Here is a 20,274-nt window from a genome sequence, read left to right as displayed (position 1 = left end):
AATTATATAGAAAATATCTCAATAGAATAAATTGTACAAAAAAATCGAATTTCTCAACTTTTGTATTAGAACACCAGAGCTTTTATTTGAGCTCCACTTCACCCTAAGTGTCCGGACATTTTACAACGATTTTGTTATTCAAACTTTGCAAGTCTAAATTTGAATCTTGAACATTTGCAAAATCTTTAAAAAAATTAGAAAGTTTACTTTTGGATGAAGATGTATGAATTAATTTTAAAAATTCAATTTTTAAGAATTACGAGCGTTTTCTATAAATAATTTACAAACAATGAATTTTCCACCACAAAAATCATTTGTGCAGAACCGTAACAGATTTATTCATATTCAGAATTTTATCAGAAGTCGATTTCACGTTTAAAAAAATTAGAGTTCCGAAAGTTTAACTAATTCCACTTATTAACTAATAAACAACGATTATTCAAAAAATAATAATCCTATGCAAAACATAATTCGAATGACGCAGAATATTCATGATTTTTTTTCAAATTTTTCTCACGCAATTTGATTAACAAATTTGATGACTGAAAATGGTTGAATCTACAGTACGTCGTCTGCACCAAACTGTGAAAAATACTTGGACATCGTAGTAGTACTATATAGTCGTGTGATATTATGATAACATAATGTAACACTACATTATGTCATCAGGCGATGAAAGTATTATCCGACTCATGTAACTTTATAACCCCCGCCTTCGGCTCGGACAATAATCACACGAGTCCTAAAATACTTCTATCGCTGCGTGCTATAATATTTTATCCGAGCGATGCTCCCACAAGTTACGCCGAGCATGCGTAAAATTTCGCTTCACGCACAAGTGTCGAAAAGATCACTTAATCAACCTAATATTGACGAATGAATCTGGCCTAATCCCCTGCCCGTTGCATTCTCCCAACCACCCAAGAAAAACACCTCAAAATCTTTCACCCGCATATCATACAATACCGAGGATTCAACAAGCCACAAATGTCGATTCGAGTGTGCGAATGGAAAGTAGAGAGCGGGAGAATGCTGTGCTTCGTGGCTCGTAAAATCGTGAATTTTCCCCCTCGTCGAAACATTAGGCATCATCACAGGCGATAGCGTTTCGTTTTAACCCCTCATACCCATTTTTGAGACTCCCAGAGGTTGGGTGAAGCCCCCCTCCCCCTCCCCCTCCGCCCCCTCTCCGCCAATCCCTCACCCTCGCCCTCATCACTAAGGGGCGTTGATCTTGCCGGGAAGAGTGAAAATCGTACAATCGTACAGAGGGATGAAATAGCCAGGGGTGGCTGTTTACAATCCACCAATGAACGCACAGTATTCTCTCCCATACAGTCTGCCATATCGGCAGAAACCCCCGGGCAGTTAAGCCACGCCCCCATTCACCCCGAGCCTAGGATACGAAATGGGGGGTAGAGCAGTACGCGATGTGAAGAGCGTTATTGAATTAAGCTTATCATTTGATTTTGAGGAGAGCCACCAGTCGGTTGTCTCGGGTGCTCTTAAACGCCACCGAAAAACTTTTCTATCGCCGACCCCCGGGATAATCGCAATAATTTGATATCGCTCCTTGATACGATTACATCGTAAGCACCCCGCGGCTTTTCCAAGAGGTATAACGCGTGGTGGAGAGCGAAAGGAGGTGCTGGAAAGAAAACGGAGAAAGGAGTTGGAAGTCGCCGGCTTTTCCTCGGGTTTTCTTTTCTTTTCTTTGTTTATATACGTTTTGTTCTCCTTCTGCGGCACGACGCGGGGGTCTGCGGATGCGGTGGAGACAGTTGTGCGCGGAAATTGGGCCTCACGCGGCTGATTGAGTGAGTGCGCGTGCGCAGGCGGCCTCTGGCGCACCGGAGGAAGGCGCGCGTTCCGCGTGTCCGCGGGGGAATCGAGATTTTGTTCATGTAATACGATCCCGGGGACTGATCGTGTGCCCGACGGCCCGCGCGGCCGTGATGCCACCCAGTAACAAGGACTAAGGTTGCTTTGGGGTCAGGTGTGACGGATTTGGAGACGATATTTGGTACTTGTGATTTTGTGAGATTTGCGGGGGTGTGGAGAGACGGGAATGGATTATTCGTATTTGAATCAAGCGGCGGCTGCGGCGGCCGCCGGGTTCGAGGCGTCGAGCTGCGCTCTTGCCGCCGGGGATATGCAGTGTGGATATGGGGACTTGAGTTCGTGCTCGCAGATGAGTCAGGCGGCGTATCGGTACACGGCGGCGAGGGCCGCGGGGTATCCGGGGAATGCTGGCGCCACGGGGACCGCCAGCGGCCCGGGACTTGGGGCGCATCATGCTGGGCATGCTCATGCCCACGCGCATCATGCTGCCCATGCGACACCCTGCTCTGTTATGGCGGCGAGGAGTCAGGATGTTCATCGGCATGCCGCCTCTATATTCAATCAGTCGATTAATCTTCAAGGTAAGGGGGGTGCGGTTTTTGGAGCAGGGAAGGGAATGCGGGGGCAACATTTTACGCACGCTCCGTGTTCCGGAAACCCCATTACGTACATATTGTGGGGGAAAATAGCGTTCGACATTCGTCGGAAATTTATTTTTTGAGATGGAGGGTAGACACATGTCATCCGTCACACGTCAAGACGCACTTTTTGGCATTCCGGACGTAAGGCGGCGCTTCGCGGACGCTGCGGAATCTCTGACTAGGGCTGTTATGACCAACAATATTGTTCGTCACACGGCACCTCATATTAGCCTGATTTTTTTTTCGGCCTTACACTGTTAGAAAATTACTCCTGAAATTTCGAGTAAAAAATCTTGGAATTTTTAATAATCATTCATTCACAAGAAATTTTCATGTATTAGTGAGAAATCAGTTGAATTCTGTTTCTAGTTCACATGATAATGAAAATTATTAAATAATTTGAAAATTTACGCAACAATATTCTTGAATCTTCAATCCACTGAAAATTCAGTTGGATGTGATGTTCAATTTCCGCAATGGTAATGAAAATTATTAAATAATGTGAAAATTCTAGGTGTTGTTGAAATATCAACGATAATCTAACATGAAAAATCCAATTATTCTGAATTTCCGATCTGAGTGAGAAATTGCATGAACGATTTTTCACGGAATTTTTCCAGAGCGTTCCGTAATTTTTATCTGAATCTCCTGTGAAAAATTACGATACCGTCATTTAAATTTTCTGAGTCGATTCCGTAATCGGTAAGCGAATTGTGAGTTCCGTAATTTTTACTGAACATTTCTCTCCGTGCATGCAATAATCTCTCATTTAGATCAAATATAGAGTTTTATTTGATTCGAATGCTTCATTTCTCCGGTCATTCATTTCGTCACACGTAAAAGCCAATCTCTAGAGCCAAAATAATTCATTCCACATGCGCATTTTCTTCACAAACCGTCGATATGGAGATAGTGGTTCTAACGATCAATGAATCAGACGCGTAAAGTGCATTAATAATTCCATTCGAGTCGTCGTGTAAACAAATATGTTCTTAATCCACACAAAGAATTTGTTAATTTAAAATGGAATTAATGTTTGGACATCGAAGGGAAGAGATTCATCAGCATGTCAATCCCTCATTTAGGTAAAATATAGGGTTTTATTTGACTCGAAAGCTTCATTTCTCTGAGCGCATATGTGATTCATTTCATGGCACAAAAACCAATCTCAAGAGCCAAAATAATTCATTCCACATGCGCATTTTCTTCATAGACCGCTGAGATGGAGATAATGGTTGTGACGATCAATGGATAAGATTAAAGTGCATTAATAATTCCATTCGAGTGGTCGTATAATCTCCTTGAATTTTGCTCAGGAGAATGTAAATTCATATCCGGTGCATCGGTGAATTATTATCGAGGCCCCGCTGAGGCACTGAAAAATTATCCGTCAAAAAATGTCAATTTACTGTGCCCAAGGCACGTCGATAATCAACGAGAATTGGTGCGCCCAATTTTTCCATTTACCACGAAAATGAACTCCAATTTCCTCCATCCGTCGAACTCCAGTGGAAAAATTCATCATCAATGATTCATTCCACCGGATAATTCCCTTTGATTATATTTCACGGTAATACACGTCGCCTCGCGTGTCGAAAATAATTTTTCCCTCAATTTTTTAACGTCAACTGTCACAGGTACCTGAAATTTTCAACGGATACAGCAGCCAGCGGTTTATTTCAGGTACTTGAGTACCGCATGTGAATTGAGAATTGAATGAATATTTGAGCCAGGTTTCGTTTACTTGTTCATCGGGATGAACACAGAGCCATCATCTAGCTCTTCAGATGATATTTACTGAATTATTGACGGGAAATTTCTATGTTGGGATGAACATTTTTATTTGATGGCTTCTGTTGTCGGTGGGAATCGTGTATTTTATTTGTGAGATTGTCTTACAGTGTTAGAATATTATTCTTGGGGTTTTGAGTCAAACATATTGCAATGACTAATTTAAAACTAATTCAAAAATAAGCCAAAGTAGGACTAATGTACATGAAACTCTCATTTATGTTGTTGCTGACAAAACACTTGATTTCTGGGATGTTTAATGAAATTCCAAAATTGTAAAATTTGAGGCTACTATTGTTCTGATTGATAAAATTATTTATAAATCTTTGTTTAATTATGAAATAACCAAAAAATTCTCATATTATCGCTTCTTTGATATTACGAATATGAAAGCCTTCAGTTAGCGATAATTAATTGACGATAATCTAATATCGGATTTCGTGAATTAATCAAAAGACTCTTCCATAACTCCAAATACCGATGAATACTTTTACAATTTTCCCTCATGAAGTGGTCGGACTGTGCACTTACTTCCCGATAAATGCTGTCAATTATCTGTTACTTGAAATTCTGACAACTTTTAATAAAAAAAGTCAGAAGATATTTTCGCACTAGCCCGCGTTTGTCATCCAATTCTAATTTTGCGGAAAAATTTTCAAAGCTAATTTTTAAATTAATTAATACTATTAATATTTTTTAGGACTATTAATTTTCAATTTCTAAGTCCTCAAAACAACTTGTCAAATGGTCAAATTGTCGTTAAGTCTATTCTGATTTATGACTCATTTTAAAAAAAATCAAATGAACGCTCCTTCGATACCACAAATCTGAAAACCTCCATTTACTTCTAAAATTATGCAAAACATGAAGAAATCCACTCCCTCCATAGTAAATTGCCAATAATTTAATGTCGCATTTCATGAATGAATGAAAAAAACACTTCCATAACTCCAAATATCGATAACTACTTTTACAATTTTTCCTCATGAAGTGGTCGGACTGTGTACATATTTCCCGATAAATGCTGTCAATTATCTGTTACTTGAAATTCTGAAAACTTTTAACAGATAAAGTCCCAATATATTTTCGCACTAGCCCGCGTTTGTCATCCAATTCTAATTTTGCGGAAAAATTTTCAAAGCTAATTTTTAAATTAATTAATACTATTAATATTTTTTAGGACTATTAATTTTCAATTTCTCAGTCCTCAAAACAACTTGTCAAATTGTCAAATTGTCGTTAAGTCTATTCTGATTAATGACTCATCTAAAAAAAAATCATATTATCGCTCTTTCGATACCGCAAATCTGAAAACCTTCATTTACTTCTAAAATTATGCAAAACTTGAATAAATCCACTCCCTCCATAGTAAATTGCCAATAATCTAATGTCGCATTTCATGAATGAATGAAAAAAACACTTCCATAACTCCAAATATCGATAACTACTTTTACAATTTTTCCTCATGAAGTGGTCGGACTGTGTACATATTTCCCGATAAATGCTGTCAATTATCTGTTACTTGAAATTCTGAAAACTTTTAACAGATAAAGTCCCAATATATTTTCGCACTAGCCCGCGTTTGTCATCCAATTCTAATTTTGCGGAAAAATTTTCAAAGCTAATTTTTAAATTAATTAATACTATTAATATTTTTTAGGACTATTAATTTTCAATTTCTAAGTCCTCAAAACAACTTGTCAAATTGTCAAATTGTCGTTAAGTCTATTCTGATTAATGACTCATCTAAAAAAAAATCATATTATCGCTCTTTCGATACCGCAAATCTGAAAACCTTCATTTACTTCTAAAATTATGCAAAACTTGAATAAATCCACTCCCTCCACAGTAAATTGCCAATAATCTAATGTCGCATTTCATGAATGAATGAAAAAAACACTTCCATAACTCCAAATATCGATAACTACTTTTACAATTTTTCCTCATGAAGTGGTCGGGACTGTGCACTTACTTCCCGATAAATGCTGTCAAGTAGATAGAGGAGTTTATAGTCAGCCGGCGGACGGGTCTGGCAGAGTGGTAGCAACGACAAGATGGCACTGAAAATCAATGGATGCCTTCCTCTCTCTCCTCATCCTCTTGACGCTCATCACTATGGTTACGTACTCGCGTTCTCATTGCGTCGATCACGGCATCACATCTGAAACTAGTTTTTATGCGACGAGAAAATTCATCGTAATGCTCCGCTCGACTCTGCCCTTCAGAGTAATAAAAAGTTTATCATTATTTGCGAAGAAAATGCACTGATGGCAATTTACTTGACAGGTGGCCTGGGGTACAAGCCGTACTCGGCGCACGACGGGCTCGCGGAGAAGAGGAAACAGCGACGGATACGCACGACGTTCACCTCGGCTCAGCTGAAGGAGCTGGAGCGGGCGTTCCAGGAGACACATTATCCTGACATTTACACGAGAGAGGAGATAGCGATGAAGATCGATCTCACGGAAGCCAGGGTACAGGTGAGTTGGTTTTATTGTCTGATCTTAAATTTCCGGAACCACTTGCGCGTGCAGGTGGCGGAGTCGGGCGAGTTTTTCAGGGAGTGGAATTGGTAGGTAAGGGGTAGGAATAGGTATTTGAGTCTCGAAAAACTTTTTTTGGAGTGCAAACGTCCATTTTGGGGAGGATAGTGCGCGCTAATGGGGGAATATCTGTCGGATGAAATTGGAAATTGAAAAATACTTCATACACGGAGAGAATTTGGAAATAAAGATTACTTTAGGAAGGTAGTCGGAGATATTGTCCCCGGACAAAAGAGACAAAAGAGGTTTCCTAGAATCCTTTGAGAACAGTCACTGATAGAAAATTACTCCTCAAATTTCGCGTGAAAAATTTTGCAATTTTTAACAATCACTCATTCATACGACATTTCCATGTTTTTTGTTATTGAAGGATCAGGTGAATTCTGGAGTATTTAATGCAATTGCAATTTTCAGGTCCACATGGCGATGAAAATTGTTAAAGAATTTGAAAATTCAAGTAATAATTTCCCTGAATTTTTCATTTTCGCAATGAATTTGAAAATTCTAGGTGTCATTGAAATATCAGTGATAATCTAAACTAGAAACCCCAATTATTCTGAATTTCCAATCTGAATGAGAGGTTCCATGAACGATTTAATCTTACGTTGAATTCAAATTCACAACATTGAGAATTCAAGTGCGACTATTACGTAATCTAAAAAAAATTTCTACCGTTTTTTATTTGTTCCCGTGTATTCAATCCTCCCAAAATTTCTTTCCGTGTATTCAGTTCATCAATAAACTCACCCATTCATAAAAATACTCTTTATGCCACTCATGCCTGAAACCGGCTGGATTACACACTCGACGCTTCGACCCCCTCGTGTCTAATTCAGCCGGTTTCAGGCTTCGTGACATAAAATGTTGTTCAGTACTTGTTAGGAAATTTCGTCCTTAACGTGTGTGGTTACATCACTCGCCTTCGGCTCATGCTGTAAACCCCACACACGTTAAAGACGAAATTGCCCCACACGTGCTGAAATATACTATTTCATAGAAAATTCCCTCAGCTAAAAAATTCGTCCTCCGACATTGCGTTCTACAATCCCTCTTTCTACAGCCACTTTCCTATCTATCAGACATTGAGTCGCATTCTCCCCCTAAGTGCTGCGGGAAGAGCGAAAGAACCAACTTGAAAATTTACTCTGTTGTTTACTCGTTCCCCACCTATCCCCCAAATCCCCCGAATTTCCATCCATTTTCCAGGCTCGTTGTCAGTAGTTTCAATCCGTGGAGAGCAGAAAAATCAAAACGTCGACGTCAATTTGCTTCGGTGTCAGTGATTTCTGACAGAATGGCAAATGGACGGGCATGATAAGACGATGCGGAGGGTCAGGACCCTCTGTAAGAAGACCCTCGGACCTTCAGGAGGCTGGGAGTATCTTAGACGCCTAATGCAATTAAATTACCTACGTCTTGTTCGCTCTCACGGGCACCTGCAGTCGTGACCTGATGGATTACAGTGCCCAACGTACTTGACGGATTATCGTTGTGAGCTTGTTTCGGGGATACTCTTCATGGTTGTTGAGATGAATTGGGGGGGCGGCTGGGCAGTCATGGGGACAGGGAGTTGGGGAAATCAATCGGTCAAATTACTCCAACTGGGTTTTGTTTGGGTGGGATATGCGTGTGCATGAGGGAAAGCTGAGGATTTTTAATGTTTCTTCGCCTGGAGATATAATTATTTTATTATTCTTCGGCCTATGCTGATGTTTTCATTTATTTTACACTGAGAGAACAATCTGAAGTTCCATTTACAATAAGAAAATAGTTGAGGCATTTTGGTGAACGATACAATTTTTTTTTGTACGCGGGACGTAACATTATAGTAACTTCACAAGCCTAATTTTTACAAATCAAAATGCAGTTAAACTAACCAAAGTTCAAAAGTAATCACGACAAATCTATCGTGAGGAGAACTATAAAATAGTTGCAATGACTGCATTCCATTGTAGTAGTTACTTCTCCGGCCATAGTTACCGTAACCCATGAAAAATTGTTGAGGACTTTTTGGCTATAATTCGATGGTGATGGAATATAGTCAGAAAAAATATATTTTTCTCTCAGTGTACATTTTGAAATTGTGAAATTTCTTGGAGTCGAGAGCTTGGTATATTTCAAGAGTGAAATTAAATCTTAGAGAACAAATCTGTTTTCGACATTTGTATTTATTTATTTATTTATTTATTTACTTATTTATTCATTCAAGTTGTGTAATTCAGTAGCGAAGTGGTAAAGGGAGATGAGTCAATTTTGACTATTGACCAGTTTTCAATCAATATCTCGGAATCCAAGGGAGATAGCAAAATTTTTGTTATAACCTTTTTTATGGAGCCGACTGAGTGCTACAACAAATATTACTACGAAAATTTCGCTATCTCCCTTAGATTCGGAAATATTCCTCAAAAACTCAACTGGGAGGTAAGTCCAGTTATCTTCATTTACCACTTCACTACTGAATTGTATGATTGAATTTTCATACTGTTTTGTAACTCGTCTTTATACAAATTTTATTCATTTAAGCTTCTACATTGCATTTATCGTTTTTAAAAATGAGGGATTTTAATGGGATTTTGCAGGAGACGTCGCGAGAATGTCAATTAATGGGCAATTAACAATAAATGTTCACGAGAAGAAATTTTTTGTCAAAATTACTGGTGCTACTTCAAGAATTTTATTTGACAAGGAGAAAGTGACAGAAACGAAATTCCGAATGTTTCAGGAATTTCATTCGTGTTTTTCTCACTTTCGTCTATTTATTTTTAGTGTCTCATCAAGTTGGGATTAACGTTTTACAGTTTCATAGTTCTATTCATAATTTAGCAGCCTTTCTAATGCACAAGTTCATTCAAATCCCATCGTGTGAATTTTATTCAATATTTTACGAATTTTTCCTGGTAATTCCAGGTGACGTTTTCCATCAGATCGAGAAATCTCTTCGCGCATTTCCCTCGACAAACCGCGAATAGAATCCGCCTTAAAAATGCAGGGAATGTAAAAAGGAAGCATCAAATATTTCTTCCGGACATTTTCGGAATTAGAAAAAATTGTCACTCAATGAACGGTGCAAAATTCTTGAATGAAAAATTCTAAATTTAAACAATGTAAAATCAATATTTTTGTTTTTAATTTTAATGGAGTTTTCAAATAAATTCCGTTGGAAATCGAAATTGGTGGGAAAAAAATCGAGGTTAATATGAAATAGTTAAAATGGGGGTAAAATAAAATAGTCAACAGTTCAACAGCTTTTCTAATGTACAAGTTCATTCACATCCTATCGTGTTAATTTTATTCAATATTTCACGAATTTTTACTAGCAATTCTAGGTGACATTTTCTCAAATCTCTTCCTGCATTTTCCTCGCCAAACCACGAATAGAATTCACCTTAAATTGCAGGGAATGTAAAAAGGAAGCATCAAACATTTCCCCCGGACATTTACAGAATTAGAAAAAATTCTCCCCCAAAATTATAGAATGAAAAATTCTAGATTAAAAAAATGTGAAATGAATGTGTTTGTTCTCGATTTGAATTGAGTTTTCAAATAAATTCCCTCGGAGATAACAAACCGAGTGAAAAGTCTGAATCCCTCATCTTTTTCTCGCCCCGGTTAATGATATATACGTCGCCAAGGATCTAACTTTAGGAGATTTCTGTCTGGTGTTCGGTTAATTGTATTACCCGAATGCCAAGTGATGGGATCCAACCGGAGGCATCGCGAGGGGTCTAGAGTCATCTGCTTATCGATGCACGGATAAAATGACGCAGCTCTCTCTCCTCGTCCGTCGCTGCACCACAACGCACCATTTTGATCGTCTTGTCTCTTCCGCCCGACATGTTTCAGTAATTGATTTATGTGCAGTCTGTCTTCTTCATGATCAATCTGACGGGGTTTCCATCACTGCCGCACGTTTCAAAGTCAATATTATCCTCGGTGGAGGTTTTCACGGGCTTTTAGTTACACTTTCGGGGGGGTCACTTGGCGTGAAGGTCAATTCTTCAAGATCATGATGCATGACTGCTGAGGTTATTGAATTTGGATTGAGTTTCGTAATTATGAAAGTATGTTGAGAATCGTTGATTGGAGCTTCTATTAAAGCACGTTTGCACGGAGAGAAATTTTCTTGAAAAATTCTAGTACGAGTACTGGAAAAAATTACAATCCACCGGCTGTGAAGAATTCTAGTGCTATTAAGGTGAAATTTCTTGGTATTTCTGGTAAAATTTCTCGGGATTTTTGTGAAATTTTCACAGAATTGAATTAATTAAATTGAATTGAATTAATTGATTTTTTTCGTGGATTTTGAATTTTCAATGCCTAAATTCCCTGGAATTCCAGTGGAAATATGTGATAAAAATTCCCGAGAAGTGTCCCGGAAATTCCATCCAAAAATCTTAAAAAGCGCCGCTTGCTTTTGATCATAAAAGCCTTTAATTCAATTTGTCGCTGAAGATTGAACTTTTTACGGCGAATCAATTTTACGACTCTATAAACCGACCGATGAACAACCCGAAGTAATCTATTGGATTTTATACCCGAAACTCCATACCCGTGAATCAGGATCCGTCCTCACTCTTGGGAACAATTGGAAAACACAATTTCACACGTGTAATGCAGTTCACTGTATTAAATCATTGAAAATCGTGAGTACGAGGTAATGAATTTCCCCGCATGCCCAACGATAATGAAATAATAAATATCCAGCCATTGAGACAGGTTCGTTCGACGAAGCCATAAGTGCTCAACACACCGGCATATTCATAGCCCCTCACTTGCCAAATTTTTACATTAATTCGATCAAAACTTTGTTAACTCCCACTCAAATATTGTAATTACATTCATGCAGTGGATTGATAATATTTACGTTAATTGATTGTTTGTTGAAATCCTGGTGGGTTCATTGCTATTTGATGGGTTTCAGTGATGCTGGGGTGGCGCACGTAAGCGCAAGACCACCGTGGATTATTAAACTCGAAGTTGCTATCAATTTTCTAGTAGTTTGCGGCTGGAATATGACCGTTCTATAATAAGGTATCCACCGAGGGTACGGCTGTTTGGCGCTCCAAGTGTGTTTGTTATTCTCCTGATCATTTCTAATGGTCTCATCAATTTTCGTCATATTATTTCAAGCAAATCTTCATTTTTCAAACAATTAAAGTAGCTCTACCCTAGTTGTACTTTTGGATATTTTCAGTTTTTCAATTTTTCAACTAAATTCCATGGAAAAAATTTGAAAAAATTCATAACCAGTCAGTATTTATTTATTTATTTATTTATTATAATCCATATATAGCCGATTGGGCTTTTTACACTTTTAACATTTGTTCCTTTGATAGTCATATCACAACAATTTAAAATAATAAAGAGACCGCGGTATTGTAAAATAGTTAATTCATACCCAGTCAGTATTATTCTAAATTAAATTTCGCAAAATATTGATACTTTTTCAAACATTTCCCTCTTATGAGTAAATAATAAAATTTGGTTGCAAAACGGTGGTTTATTTTTTATGGGGTGTCAAAAAAATTCTTGATTTTCTCACATCTAATGAAAAAAATCAGATTTTCATCTTTGATTACAATGGAAATGTTGATTTTCACATAAGACACTGGGTTAAATACTGATTTTTAAACATTTCTTCTTTGAAAAAACAAAACGATAATTAAATTGAGAAAAAAATTAGGATTCCGAATCTAATCGAGTTTTCGAGTACGCAGAAAAATTATTGATACGAAATAAATAAACTTGATTTTCCTCTAATAAATAATATCAATTTTGATCATATTATTTTGAACAAAACACTTAAACAGATCTCAACACACCATAAATTGCATTTTTTTGTTTGAAAATATTCAATCACTTTCTACTACATCCAGAGAAATCATTTACATAATTAATTAATTAATCAATTACATAAACTTTATTTGAATTAAATAAATCACATATTAGACTCATCTCATCTCCAGTAATTATCAACATCACCACAAATAACAATTAATGTTCATTCTAGTTAATTTGATCATCCTCCATTCGTTTCAACAACATTCACATTGGAAATGAATAAATTATTTATTCCCACCAAATCCTCATGTTAATAAATTCGTTCTCTCAAATTCTCAACAACGATTCAATTTCTACCAGATAAAATCTTCATTTGGATCAACGAAACATTTTTTCACATTAAAAAAACTACTTAATTGATGTGAACAAAATGCGAATAAAAGTCCAGTTCAACTTTGAATGAAAGCGTAATTACAATCTGTTAAAGCTCATCCATTCAATTTAAATACAGTTTATTAAATAAAAATAAACAATTTCTCTGGGTGCTGACGATCCCAAAACGACGAATAGAGTCAATATATCCCAGAATGAAACTAAAAGAGCAGCATGAGCCCACTCACTTCTTTGTCGACTTTGAAGAACGAGAATGGAGGACGGGAGGGAAGGGAAGGATTGCCAAGCTCGCATCTTCATTCGTGATTCGTTCGTTGCCAGCCACCCTCTGTGTGGCATGGCGTCTGCTCGATAAAACCCCCAACCCTCCTACTCGCCTCCTTCGCAACCCAACTCTCGTCCACTCTCCTTTTTTTCATTTGCCCTTCTGACTCTTTTTATCTGACTTTTCTCGTTTTTCTCGTTTCTGGCTCTCTACTTGTGCTAACTGCCAATCGTCAAACAGCCATGATTGCTCTCCTGACGGTAATTAAACGTAATTTTTTTATTTCGTTTGAGGGGGAAGGGGATACTACTGATTAGATCGTTCTGATTCACTTTGTATTATCGATATGGTCATGGGCTTGAAGGGAATGTGATTTTTTAATTTCAATTTAATTCGTTTCATTCTTTCGTTTAATTCTTCAATTCAATTCAATNATTTCTTCTTTGAAAAAACAAAACGATAATTAAATTGAGAAAAAAATTAGGATTCCGAATCTAATCGAGTTTTCGAGTACGCAGAAAAATTATTGATACGAAATAAATAAACTTGATTTTCCTCTAATAAATAATATCAATTTTGATCATATTATTTTGAACAAAACACTTAAACAGATCTCAACACACCATAAATTGCATTTTTTTGTTTGAAAATATTCAATCACTTTCTACTACATCCAGAGAAATCATTTACATAATTAATTAATTAATCAATTACATAAACTTTATTTGAATTAAATAAATCACATATTAGACTCATCTCATCTCCAGTAATTATCAACATCACCACAAATAACAATTAATGTTCATTCTAGTTAATTTGATCATCCTCCATTCGTTTCAACAACATTCACATTGGAAATGAATAAATTATTTATTCCCACCAAATCCTCATGTTAATAAATTCGTTCTCTCAAATTCTCAACAACGATTCAATTTCTACCAGATAAAATCTTCATTTGGATCAACGAAACATTTTTTCACATTAAAAAAACTACTTAATTGATGTGAACAAAATGCGAATAAAAGTCCAGTTCAACTTTGAATGAAAGCGTAATTACAATCTGTTAAAGCTCATCCATTCAATTTAAATACAGTTTATTAAATAAAAATAAACAATTTCTCTGGGTGCTGACGATCCCAAAACGACGAATAGAGTCAATATATCCCAGAATGAAACTAAAAGAGCAGCATGAGCCCACTCACTTCTTTGTCGACTTTGAAGAACGAGAATGGAGGACGGGAGGGAAGGGAAGGATTGCCAAGCTCGCATCTTCATTCGTGATTCGTTCGTTGCCAGCCACCCTCTGTGTGGCATGGCGTCTGCTCGATAAAACCCCCAACCCTCCTACTCGCCTCCTTCGCAACCCAACTCTCGTCCACTCTCCTTTTTTTCATTTGCCCTTCTGACTCTTTTTATCTGACTTTTCTCGTTTTTCTCGTTTCTGGCTCTCTACTTGTGCTAACTGCCAATCGTCAAACAGCCATGATTGCTCTCCTGACGGTAATTAAACGTAATTTTTTTATTTCGTTTGAGGGGGAAGGGGATACTACTGATTAGATCGTTCTGATTCACTTTGTATTATCGATATGGTCATGGGCTTGAAGGGAATGTGATTTTTTAATTTCAATTTAATTCGTTTCATTCTTTCGTTTAATTCTTCAATTCAATTCAATTCTTCAATTCAACTGAATCCAATTCTTCAATTCAATTTTCATTTAATTCTTCATTTATCATTTTTGTAACATTTTATATTACATTTTAGTCTATGAAAACCCATGAGTTTTTCTGTATATTCTTTTATCGTGAATATTTTTATTAATTTTATTACAATCTCGATTCCCTTAAATTCTTATAATCACTGAATTTATCGAATTTGGGGAAGAGAACATTGTGACATTTCGATTCGACTTTCATTATTGAAGTATTGATGTATAGAATGGATGGATATTATTTTATCATTTATTCAGGTTCTACATATAATTTATTTACCGCATTTTGCACATTTTTTAATGGTCCCGTGAACTTTTGTGATAGAATTCCTCAACTGTTCGTCTCCCACTTCAACTTTTGAAAAGTTGATTGAATTTATGATATTACTGAATCCTCCGGTGTGCGATTGGATTATTTTCTTCTCCAAAAACGTATGACAGATGATTCTTCCCTCCACATTCATTTTTTCATGATTTTCCTGGATTGGATCACAGCCTTAATCTCATTGAATTCTTACCGTCAGTGAATTTTGAGATCTTGTTACATACTCCGATCGGAGCATACGAAATTCGCCGATTCGTCAAACCCACATGACAAGTGACTTCTCCGCCAGATTTTTATCTCTTGTCGAATCAACATAATGTCATTACAAACTTAATGCCGATGAAAGTTTTATTTTCTGCGAGCTCTCGCTGTTCTCCTTCTATTTTTCATTTGGAATAAGAGACTTCGAAAATCTCTAAATAAACACCCAATAACTTTGTTATTTCAACTGTTTATTTTATGATTAATTTGGTATGATGATCTATCGATGCATAAATTCATAAATACGTCAATATTTAGAGGGAATCCGTGAATGATTTGATCTGAAATTTGAATCAAATTCACAATACGTAATCGATCCATGAAATTTCAATTTTTTCTGATAGTGTGACTGCTGGATTGTTCAAACCGATTGAGTATCGATAACAACAACAACAACAACAACAACTCCAAAAATATATAAAACCATCAATAAATCACAGGTTTTCACTCAAAAAAAAACGTAAAAAGTAAACAAATTCTTAACTCTGACCGTAAAATTGATACTTTTCGAAAAAATACTTGAAGTCACAAATTGTTATTCATATTAATGAAGTAACGAATTGTTATTTATTCAATTGAAGTAACAAATTGTTATTCATATAATGAGAGTAACGAAAAAATGAATAGGGGACAAGTCGTAATTATTCAGTCCTCCACGGCACAGATTATACATTCAATCATTCCAACACTTGCCAACACTGACTCCTCTCATAATGCCTGGAATATTAAATCCCCTCGAACGCTGAAATAATATCTAAGTGATTGAATCCATCTGCATTCAAGCAAACAGCACGGTTTATTTTCAGTAGGTCAGCGAGCAATTCGAATGATCCACTAATGCATTATGATTATGCATGGGGTGCAGATACAGGTTGTTAATGGATTTGTAATTCGCTCGTACGGTGGCTGCAAACGGCTGCAGCAAGTGACTCAGTGCCTGGAGGGATGGGCACGCGTCAATGGGTGTCAGGACGCTGGATTAAAATCCGTGGGGTCAGGGGGTCGGCCGACACTGTTATTACACTCGTAGACAAGTGGCCCGTATCCAATTAAGATGAGAGCCTCCCCTCCGGCTTTTTAATGCTCAATCGTGTGTGGTTTTGATCTAGTCCTTCAAACAACTGGTGTTGGATGGAAGTATTTAAGGAGTTTTAAATACTTGTTACATTGCAAGTATTTTTTAATGGAGGGGGATCTCTTTAGGAACATTTTGATAATGGAGATGAATTAATTTCATTCAGATGTAACTCATTATCGAATTGAAATAAATTGGTGAGAATTAGTAAATCCCTTTCGTTTGGTTCGTCAGTAGACAGATTGAGAGATCAAATTCGAGGTGAATTTTTGATGATTATTTTGTTGTAAAAAAAACGTAATTCTTTTTCATTATAATATGAGCTACTATTTTAAATATGTAGTTGTCGTATTGATGCGTTCAATGACTTTAAAATTATTTTGTTACATTTCAATCATTTTTGACTGGAGCGGATTTTCTTTTCATAATCATTGTCTTGATTAAACGGTTAGGGTCATTTTATTTACAGCAACTTATTATTTCTATGAAAAATAAATTATGAAGAATTCGTAAATTCCTTTCGTTTCATTCGTGATTAGAAAGATTAAGACATTAAATTCAAAGTGAAAAGTGGATAATTACTTCGTTCTTAGAGAAAATTATCTAATTAATTTATGAATTTATAATTAATTAGAAAATTATAATATGAGGCACTCATTTATAAATAACTGTGATAAACCCATTGAATTGTTTGATGGCTTATAAATACTTGTTGCATTTTAATCATTCGTCTCGAGGGGAATTTCAATTCAAGATAATTTCATTGATCCCGAAATTAGGGTCGTTCTCATTATTGACGTGTAGCACTTCAACTCAGGCGTAAGCGATCGTTTTATTGTATTAGATTATTGAGAAGAATCGATATTGAGAATGAATCTCATGATAAATTATTTGATTGGTGCAATTGTTCGATTAAGGAATTACCATGATTCACTTCGATGATTAAACATTGGTAAATTCAATTCAGATATCATGTTCAATGACATCCAATGGATCCAATCTCGCTTGAATACTCGTTACTTTGGTCAATTAAATAATGATTGAATTCGAAATACAATCTGAATATTCTGTGTGAGATGTGATCATTTCTTCCAATAGAGCAATTGTGTCATATCGTTCATGAAAATTGACTTATTGAATGCAGATGTCACTCATAATTCCCTCGGATTCAATCAACCATTCGATAAATTTTATCATTTTACCAGAGAATGACTGTCATTCGGATTTCTAATTGCTCTGACCTTAATTAGAATTATCCAGAAGTTTCATTTTATGTCACTGGGAATTATGGAGAAAATCACGTGATTTTAGGATTTTTCACTCGTTAACTTGAAAAAACTCGCAGATCTGTAATAATTAAAACTTTTTTTCTCCCGGAACATATGTGATAAAATAATAAATAATATATAATTAATAATGATAAAATAGAATCAATACTAAAATAACATAATTACTGATAAAATAATTAATTTGTTCAGTAATTCTCTAAAAATGTAACTAAATTCCGTAAAAATCACATTTAACTAACATCCGCCCGAACTTTCCAGAAATTTCCTTCAATCTCATGATTAAACAGTAATCCCCCTCCACATGTCCCCCTCCCTCCCTTAGCCTGCCATCAGCAATAAAGAAATAATTTTCATACAAGAAAATGCTGTAACAAAGTAAAAGATCAGAGCAAAAAACTACGAGCCCACGTTTGTTTTTTCCCATCCTCTGGGATGCTTGCCGGGGCGAGAATAATAAACCTGTCTTTTTTAAATTTATTCTTTGTTTCTACGAGTTAATTTTTAGGAACTCTTGTCACTAACTGGAATTACCTTGAACTTCAATTTTATACGCTGGGAATTACAGACAAAATCTCTTGATTTCAGGATTTTCCACTGGTTAATTAAAAAAAATCCAAGGTCTCTAAAGATTTCAGCATTTTGCACTCCAAATTTTCTGAATAATCCCCTAAAAATATACCTAAATTAGGCCGAAGGCCCTCGGGCGATAGCCAGTCACAAGCTTCTTGTGACAAATTACATAAAAAAAAAATAATATGCCTAAATTCCACAAAAATCACATTTAACTAACATCCCCCCGGAACGTCCCAGAAATTTCCGTCAATCTCATGATTAAACATTAATCCCCCCCACATGTCCCCCTCCCTCCCTTAGCCTGCCATCAGCAATAAAGAAATAATTTTCATACAAGAAAATGCTGTAACAAAGTAAAAGATCAGAGCAAAAAAACTCCGAGCCCACGTTTGTTTTTTCCCCATCCTCTGGGATGCTTGCCGGGGCGAGAATAATAAAACTGTGTCTGAGGACGCGAGAGAAGAACAGCAAGAGGGAAAAGAGTGAAAACAAAGATGAGCGAGAGAGCTGACGGTGGAGTGCGGACGAAGGGACTGAGAGGAATGATGAAGCGCGAGGGCTGCGGGGGAATGGGGGAATTGTACGTGGTACCGGGCTATACCGGGGGAAAATGGGGAAAGCATTCGTTTCTGGTTGGTAACGGGGGTGGCTGATACACAAGGGGGTCGTGCTAGCGAGTGTGCCCGGGGTAATTGCGAGCTCCATGTAGATCCACTTACAGTGATTAAAAACTGTCCTGCCGAGCATCAGCGTAGCAACACCGATGTACCATCTCTCTCTCCCATTCACCCCGTGTGAATACACAACGTTTTAACACAATGTGTGTTTTATATACCATTTGACTTTGGTAGCTGCAAGTTGTGTGGCGGCAGAATCTTTCTGGCCTCGCTGGCAATTTTAACACAGGCCAGACACTCCAGGAGACATCAGTCGTGGTGCACCCCCTGCCCTCTCCGCCCCTCCCCCGCGCTGGCACTTGTGATTGTTCCTACTTTGGCGCTTGGAATATATGTCGGCTTAATTGAATTGTAGAGGAGACTCGGGGAGAAAAAGAGGAACGTCTTTTATGTTCTTGGAGCCTTTTAATTAGGGAATTAGTTCTGGCGGGGGGTGGGAACACAGTGGAGTGGGAGCGGATGCAACTTGCGTGGATCTTTAGGATTTTCGGGGTCTTGGAGGGGAGGGGGTGTCTTGTTTTGAGGAAGTTCGATGGTCGGCTGGAGGATGGAATTTCGGGGATGTTATTTAGTAATTCGTTGGGTGGTTTCAAAGTCAGAATATCGCCGATTCTTTTGGAAGAACCCGGAGCTTTTCTGCGTATGGAGACGAAAAGAGATGCAATGCAAGAACTGGGAAAATTTATGTAGAATTTTTATTGAGAATATTTTAGTAAAATAAATTGTACAGAAAGTTGCAATTTCATCGACTTTTCGGGTAAAATATTTCTTCACGGAGAGAAATCTTCAGTAAAAATTACGGAACTCGCAAGTCACTCACCGATTACGAAATCGATTCGGAAAATTTAAGTGACGGGATCGGAATTTTTCACGGATTAAAATTATGTAACGCTCCAGAAGAATTCCGTGACAGTTCCGTAATTTTTATTGAATATTTCTCTCCGTGTTGTTGAACATTTCTTTAAATAATCAAAATAGAATTTTTTAACGAACTAGGACTTATTTTTTTCTAATTTTTTCGTAATCGTAGAAGAATTTGGTGGTAAATTTGGATCAGACCTTTCCTTCATGCACCGCCAATCCACACCTCCCTAATTACCCCCCCCCCC

The 20,274-nt window shown here is 37.0% G+C and overlaps 1 protein-coding gene across 1 annotated transcript in view; it reads left to right on the top strand.

Moving 5' to 3' along the window:
• The first annotated feature begins 2,068 nt into the window (after nucleotides 1-2,068).
• LOC107041276 (paired mesoderm homeobox protein 2A-like) overlaps nucleotides 2,069-20,274 on the top strand; it is a 24,495-nt gene continuing 6,289 nt past the window's right edge. The window contains exons 1-2 of the mRNA XM_015261753.1: nucleotides 2,069-2,423; nucleotides 6,561-6,754. Of these exons, the coding sequence (XP_015117239.1) occupies nucleotides 2,069-2,423; nucleotides 6,561-6,754 (549 nt within the window). The remainder of the gene's footprint in view (nucleotides 2,424-6,560; nucleotides 6,755-20,274) is intronic.

Source organism: Diachasma alloeum, unplaced genomic scaffold (genome assembly GCF_001412515.2).
Source record: "Diachasma alloeum isolate Michigan unplaced genomic scaffold, Dall2.0 Dall_scaffold_00360, whole genome shotgun sequence".
Taxonomy (NCBI): domain Eukaryota; kingdom Metazoa; phylum Arthropoda; class Insecta; order Hymenoptera; family Braconidae; genus Diachasma; species Diachasma alloeum.
Note: the sequence above shows the minus strand (reverse complement) of the source record. Positions and strands in the feature narration are given on the sequence as shown.